At 39.2% G+C, this 7790-nt stretch overlaps 2 protein-coding genes across 2 annotated transcripts in view; one reads left to right on the top strand and one right to left on the bottom strand.

Annotated features, from left to right (window-relative positions):
- Positions 1-2397: 2397 nt before the first annotated feature.
- On the top strand, positions 2398-6620 carry ACKR4 (atypical chemokine receptor 4). The gene is made up of 2 exons (XM_010292233.1): positions 2398-2437; positions 5318-6620. The coding sequence occupies exon 2, from the start codon at positions 5337-5339 to the stop codon at positions 6396-6398; it is 1062 nt and encodes a 353-aa protein (XP_010290535.1). The 5' UTR covers positions 2398-2437; positions 5318-5336; the 3' UTR covers positions 6399-6620.
- The window catches only part of LOC104624783 (acyl-CoA dehydrogenase family member 11-like), a 16638-nt gene continuing 15312 nt past the window's right edge, over positions 6465-7790 (bottom strand). Inside the window, exon 14 of the mRNA XM_010292234.1 lies at positions 6465-6511. Coding sequence (XP_010290536.1) covers positions 6465-6511 — 47 coding nt within the window. The remainder of the gene's footprint in view (positions 6512-7790) is intronic.

Raw genomic sequence — 7790 nt, 5'->3', positions numbered from 1 at the left:
AACCTAGTGTTTCTGTGATTCTGTGACATTACAGACTTGGCAGCTTCCTAGAAAGGCACTGACGAATACACGTTCTGGACTCTTCTACTGGAGAGTCCAGAAAAAAGAAACTGGACTGAGTAGGGGGGATGATAGCGTAGTACTGATGGTTATAATATGGGGATCTTCTAATGGAGAAAAGGGGACCCCCCCAAGAGTCTGCAGTAATTTCTATCCACTAGCACACTGTGGATAAAACATAGTTTTATCGCATCTTCTCCAGATACACTGCTGGGCATCTGGTAAAGATTACAATGTAGCTGAGAGCAAATTGGCTGCAACCAGTAAAGACAGACAATGCTGGGGTTCTGCAGCTAATCAGCAACGGCTGCGCAGGCCTCAGCCCTGCCACTGAATGTGGCTGCTAGTCATTCCCAGCTAGAGCTCACAGTCTCGGATGGTGCCAATGAGAGCAGCTCCTCTCAAAAACGTTTAGGAATGTTATTTCCCTCACCTTCATCCCACTTTTACATTGTCACAAGCACTTTTTAGTTAAACAAAATCCACTGTCACTTTGCATTCACTCTTACTTAAATAATTTTTGTTACTTTTGAGCCTACAGGGCCATACTGAAATCTAGTATTACATGACAGTATTATTTCTGTACCCTGACTGGAAGGTTCTGCTCTCCCTGCACCTCTTATTAGAGCTGGATTTACCTGAACTGCCTTCCTACAGCCTGCCCACAGGACCTCTTAGGCACCGGTAACATAACAGTCTTTTCTGCAGGCAACACACAGAGATATTTCCCTGGAAGCTTTCTCAGTTCTACCCTGATTATTGTCTTGTTGGGGACCATACTGAGACAAAGCCCATTCAGAACTGAGAGGTTCACTTATTTTAAAGAGATATAGCTCAGGCCTCTAAGCAATGACACAACTTGCAAGAAGCAGACATGCTGGAAGCAATCCAAATGTTTTACCTGCCACTGTGAAGAACACCAGGGAAGTGCTGTGATAACTCAAGATGAAAACATCGCAGAAATATGCGGAAATATTGCAGCACTCTTTCTCTAGACTCCAATTCCTCTCCCAACCCATTTTTCCTTCTCATTGTGAATGCAAATGAAGCTAGAAGGATGTGGAAAACATCTGCTTGTTACATTCTTAGCTGCCCATTTTGAAAAACCTTTCCTTTCACAGATTCCAAAATACCTGAAGCACAGACTGATGGCTAATCCAGCCATGGCAGGTGTGTCAATTTAGCTAGCGTGCCAAAAAGCAAAACCTGACCTTCTGGTCTGCTGAAAATCTCTCTCTGTTGCTTGGCATTAATATTGCATTTACTGAAACTCATTAGACTGCTACAGGATACAGGATAATTCAAACAAAACAAAAGCTCTGGAAGATCATGGAAGATTCCTGACACTCTGCACAAGGTACTCTTGCACAAGAGACCAATTTGAAGCTGTACGGATTGTGGAAATTTAAGCAAGATCCAGTTATTTTAGGAATTCTAAGTCCATGCCTCAGTACAGAAATATTAATGTCTGTATGTAAACTGCAGAACTTCTGCATCTGCCCTTTCCTGTAAAAGTATTAAGTCTTTATAATGCAGGCAGCACACTGCAGGTGGAAGAAACCTCATGGATGGAACAGCATCTTTCTATTTTCTACAGTATCTGTCTGGCTTGCAGCTTCTGCAGAAATACTATCAAACAGTAACTTGATTATAAGTCTGACTGGTAACATTCAAATCCCTGAGAAATCTCCCCCAGGGTGCAGGACTATCTGCTTATACTCTGGTTGACAGTTTACAACTTGCTTTCACATCTTTTCCCTATCATCTTCCTGGTTTTGTTCAATATCACATACTGGAAGAGCAACTTCCCCCATTTTACAAATAGCAAACTCATCTTCATATTGTAGCCCCTAAAAAGTTACTTAAAAAGGGGATATAAGGATCCCTTAACACTTTATATAGGCAGCCATCAAAAGCACAGTAGTGTCCTGAGGAGAGTATAGTGATGCCCTACAGGTTACTCTGTCCCAGACAGACGTCCCTCTCTTTCTCTCCTTTTCAAATTTTAAATGTGTGCTTTCATAAAAGCCTTATAATTACATAAAAAACCCCATCTGGAGTTTCAGGAATAAAACAACCAACAACACAGTGAAATGGTAAGACAGCGTTGACCTCCCAAAGAACACTCACATTCTGGTTGGAACAAGGAGGGATGTAGGAAACGTACGTGTTCAACATGAGAAGATTTTCAAGGAATGCAGGATTTTTTTTTGGTTTTTTGTTTTTTTTGAACTTGCAAGTCAAAATGAAAGTGCAACTGACTTCCAGATGAGGGTGTGGTGCTTGGAGACAAAATGCAATGGGCCAGACCAATTCAGATCATTTCACTGAAGCTCATCTCAACTGCAGTACCTGCTACTAAGTCTGCTGACAAAAGGTTAGTTTTTTTTAATATTTACTGCTCTGTATATTAAGTGTGATATATCATTTACACAGAGAAGAGCTAGGATTTACTCTCAGTTAAGTTGGCTTTACAGAGAGATATCATTTTACTACAGCAGATGCTCATTTCCAGTCTTAAAGTTAGATTTGTTCAGTAGAACAGAATACTGCTTAATTTATTAAAGAAAAAGTCTGTCTGTTTAAACTGGGGATATTAACTTCATTCAACACGTATTCATATAATCGCCTGTCAAGTTTAAACACATAGAAACGCTGAATTTGTATCTAAATAGAAGGCTGGAATAATTCTGCAAGAAAACATACAAAGCTATCTTTTAATATTTCTATTAATATTTCTATTAATATACCTCCAAGAAAACAGTACTTGAAAAAACAACTGATGTTCTGAACTGTTTGGGTACTTGTGGGCAGTTTTGTATGTGATAAGATTCCTTTCCATGCATAACATCCTGAAAAGTCTCCAGCTGTAAGATGCAGTGTACCCACAGCAATTCAATTCTGTAAGAAATTCCACATGGGCATAAGGCAGCTCAATGTGTGGGATAGAGACTAAACTAAGCCTGTTCCACTGCTGTTCAGCACCTCACTGCCATAGGACTGCTCTGCTTTACCTAATGGGCATGTACACATGTGCCTGAGAAAGAACATTAACAGGAGTGACAAATATGAATAGGTATGTTAGCCAAAACATAACTGTGTTTTTAAGGGAGAAATATCAACTGTTGCATTTTAGATAACTTTGTTTCCATCAAGAACTCAAGGTCAGCCAAAAGCATATTCAGAGCACGTTCCTTGTCACAGCGAAACCACTTTGTTACATGCAGACTTCTTAAACCAATAAACATTTCAGTGCAAACTTCGCTTTCAAGCAAATTTGCCAGTGACCCAACTTGATTAAGCATTCCCAGACGGGTTCTGTAATAAGTGTTTTAGACCACAACCAAATCTTTCCAGTTTAATTTTTAATTTTCTTCTAATCTTGGCTAAGTGGATTAAACTCTCCCTGCAACAGTTTCTCTTCTACTAAAAAAAAAAGAAAAAAAAAAATTTGCTGCTGAAGTCTGAATCTCTCCTCAAAGTACTATAAAGCTGCAAAAGATTACCCCTGCTGAAAAATCCTCCTAACACAGCTTGTTAGGCATAGAATAGACATCCCTTGCCAAACTAATAAATAGAATTACTGTTCCATTCTGCACAACTCAGGCAACAAGATGTAAAATAAGAGTAATCATTGTTTAAAGTTTAATGGGGAGTGTTTTGAAATGTTAACAAAATAATCCAAAGTCATTAAGGATGAAGCCAAACCAAATAGTTAATTTCTTACACACTTTCAAAAAAATATTTAGATTCGCTAAAAAAAAAAAAAAAAAAAAAAGGCAAAAGTAGAAATTATTAATATCTTTCTGTTTAATTGGTCTGCATCCCTGAATATGAGATCAATCAGTAACTTATCTTTCCTGGTAGACAGAATACATTAAAAATTTTTTAGGAAATATTGTTTATAATAAAGGTTTGGCAGCCCTTTATTTAAACCCTTCTCTAAAAACCAGAAATGGTATTTGGAGTTTTTTCAAGCTTGAAAAAGCCAAATTGTAGCTCTGGGGCAGAATATCAGATAAGAATCTGCTTTCACTAACCTTGGCCTCAAATTCTGAAACACTGTGGAAGATGAGAAAGGGATATGCGTTTTTCATTCTCTGTTACTTTTTGCTATTGCTGTTAAGAAATCTTAATCCCCTTTATTTCAAGAAAACAGGGCACTGCAGGACTGTAGTCACAATAGAAAGAATTTCAGCAAATTAGTCAATGAACACAGTTACAGGAAAAGAAGAAAATACTGTAGGACATGACTTGCTTAAGGTCATGAAGATATGAACACTCAAACTTCAACCCTAAGCTGGCAGTGAGAAACAGCCTTACTGTTTACTGAGTAAATCTGTCATGAGATAGTACTTGAAAAAACCAGCAGAGCTTCTGAGCTATTTGGGTACTTGCGGGCAGTTTTTTATGTGATAAGATTCCTTTCTGTCATAACATCCTGAGAAGTCTCCAGCTGTAAGATACAGCATACCCGCAGCAATTTGATTCTTTAAGAAATTCCACATGGGCATGGCTCGCTGTGTGGGATGGAGACTAAGCCAAGCCTGTTCCACCGCTGTTCAGCAACGAACTCCACTGCTGTGCTTTAAGTAATGGGCATGTACATGTGCCCCTGAGAAAAAAACAAGTGCATTCTGCCTGTAATATATTCATATCCCAAATTTGCCAGAATTTATGACAGTAAGTACAGAATACTACTGCTTGCCTCTCAGCTTTAGGCTGTTAGTATTCCTTATCCACTCTATCATAACAGCATTTACAGCCTTGAACTGTACTCCTTTGCTTTGCAGAGGCTGTAGAGGGGAAGGTGTAAATTCAACCCTATGAAGGTACAGACAAATTTATTTTGTAATGGAATATTGTCAAACATGACTGAGTCAGAGCAGTTTAGGCAATGATGGCTCCTCAGCTCAAATGTGGAAACCTGTGAGCCGCACTCCAAGCATTTCGCAATCTCAAATGAGAAGGTTAATGAAAGCATTTCAGTTGAATCCATTTTACTTTGTATTGCGCACACGGATGTAGTCAGTTACCCCATTTCCTGTGAGAATTTGAGATGGACTGGTCTGCCTCCATCACTGTCTAGCTCTACTTTGATTATTTACAAATATATTCTCAATATCCAACTTCTTTAATCTTGAGATGTAAAAGCAACCCTGAGCCTGGGTTTTAGGTTTCAACAGAAATTTTAAAACTTAAAACCAGTATTATTTCTTTGGTATTCCCTTATCCCTCCTTTGTTTGTGTCTTGTAGCTTTGCCACAGGCTGGGATATGAATAACTCAACTGATTATTGGATTGAGGACGAGGAGGATGACCTCAACTCTGTTATAGATTACAATACATATGAGTTTCTCTGTGAAAAAAGTGATGTGAGAAATTTCAGTAAATTATTCCTCCCTGTGTTCTATGCACTGGCTTTCACTGTTGGAGTCGCTGGAAATTCATTAGTGGTCACAATTTATGGCTATTACAAGAAACCGAAGACTAAGACAGATGTGTACATCATGCATCTAGCCATTGCTGATTTGCTTTTGCTCTTTACACTCCCTTTTTGGGCCGCAAATGCAGTACAGGGATGGGAACTTGGAAACTCAATGTGCAAGCTCACTTCTTCTCTGTACACCATGAATTTCAGCTCTAGCATGCTGTTCCTGGCCTGTATCAGTGTGGATAGATACAGGGCCACTTCTCAATCCCGAGGCCATAGAAGAATTGGTAAACACTGCAGCGTTACCTGCATCTGTGTCTGGCTGTCTGCCATCTTCCTCAGCATCCCTGAACTGATATTTAATCAAGTCAAGAAACACAATGACAGGAATGAATGCCTTCCTGTATTTCCAATGAACATGGAAACACTCTTAAAAGCAACCATTCAAATCCTGGAAATTATCCTGGAATTTCTGCTTCCTTTCCTAGTAATGCTGATCTGCTATTCAGCTACTGCTCGAGCAATCTTTAGATCTGCAAATGCTAAGAAATCTAGATCTTTCTTGGTTCTGCTGGCAGTAATGGCTACTTTCATTATTACCCAGCTACCTTACAACATCGTTAAGTTCTGGCGAGCCATAGATATCATCTACATGTTGATTACTGACTGCGATGCAAGTAAAACCATAGACGTTGCACTCCAGGTCACCAAGAGCATAGCTTTGTTTCACACCTGTCTGAACCCTCTTCTTTATGCCTTTCTGGGTGCCTCTTTTAAAATGCATATTATGAAAATCGCAAAAAATTATGGATACTGGAGAAGACAACAACAGCATGGGAGACCTGAAGAAATTTCTATGAATTATGAAGACCATACTGAAGAAACAATTAGTTTCACTATATAGACTCTCCATTATTTTCACTATCTTATATAACCAAGGGAATGATTTACTAATACCGGGGGTATTGTTTCAGCCGCTGTTGCTCTGCAAGTCAACTTTCAGATTAATTTCTGAACCTGCAGATTAGCCAAGACACTTTGCCGTTCAAAGGGGAACATGTTGATCAAAGTTAAGCATCAGGCAAGAAACAAATGCTGGAATTCCTAGAAACAACCAGAGATATTTACCAAAAAAACCACCAAAACAACAACAAAACCCCAAAACCACAACAAAACCCAAATATCTAAAAAACCCCCCAAGACTTAGATTTAAATAGCTGTGTAATGAAAAATCTGTACATGTCTAAACATTTAATTAAAACAGAAAAATAAATCATCAGCAATAAATCAGCAGTACAGGAACTTTTGTACAAAAAGTTGATAATCTTGTGCTTCTCCAACTATTTTGTAAAACTTCAGAACATTTGCCTAATAAGCCAGTTCCATTTTTTTCTTCAGGTATTATTCCATAGATATCCTTGCAGCTTGAAATAAGGTATCAGTTCATGGCTGAGAATTGAGGGGAGGTGGGGAAAGCCGTTCTGTATGTGTTTCCACATATGTATAGCAACATCCTCCACAAAAGCCAGTAACTCCTTCTCTGTCACTACCAGGAATGACCTTTCACCTCTCCTTTTCTGCTCTCCCTAAACTTCAACAAGCCCAGCTCCCGATGGGAGACACATTCTAGATCTCCGTAAATGTCATGTCAAATGTAAATGCCAAAGTAGTGCAGTCAAAGCATTAGTAGAAATCTAAGAAAAAGTTAAGTTAATCTTCAGATACAGGGCGTGGAATTTCCAGTCAGAATTTGTAAAAATTAATCAAACATTGCAATAGCTGTATCTACTGAAATAGATGGAGACACAATAAAATCAAAGAATACAAAAGCACACTGGCTTTCAATTTATTCATATCTCTATGTTTGTTTTGTTTCAAGTAGGTATTGACATCTCTCATAGGCATTTATCAACCAGCAAAGGCTAGAGGCCTTGCTTGCTGAATGAGAGAGGTTCTGACTCCACTGGTAATAATGGATGAGGAGAAGGTCGAGGTACTCAATAACTTCTTTGCCTCAGTCTTCACTGGCAGTCTCTTCCCACACATCTCAAGTGGATGAATTGCAAGATAGGGACTAGAGGAGCAAAGTCCCTCCCACTGTAAGAGAAGATCAGGTTTGAGACCACCTGAGGAACTTGAACATGCACAAGTCTATGGGACCTGATGAAATGCATCCCAGAGTCTCGAGGGAATTGGCTGATGTAGTTGCCCAGCCACTCTCCATGATACTGGAAAAGTCATGGCAGTCAGGTGAAGCCAGATGCTGTCTATCTGGACTTCTGTAAGGCCTTTGACA

This window comes from Phaethon lepturus, unplaced genomic scaffold (genome assembly GCF_000687285.1).
Source record: "Phaethon lepturus isolate BGI_N335 unplaced genomic scaffold, ASM68728v1 scaffold14718, whole genome shotgun sequence".
NCBI lineage: Eukaryota > Metazoa > Chordata > Aves > Phaethontiformes > Phaethontidae > Phaethon > Phaethon lepturus.
The sequence above is the reverse complement of the archived record's forward strand: the minus strand, read 5'-3'. Positions and strand labels throughout refer to the sequence as shown.

Bases quoted from the DNA above. Each gene is read 5' to 3' on its own strand.
- ACKR4 (XM_010292233.1), top strand. From the start codon at position 5,337: ATGAATAACTCAACTGATTATTGGATTGAGGACGAGGAGGATGACCTC.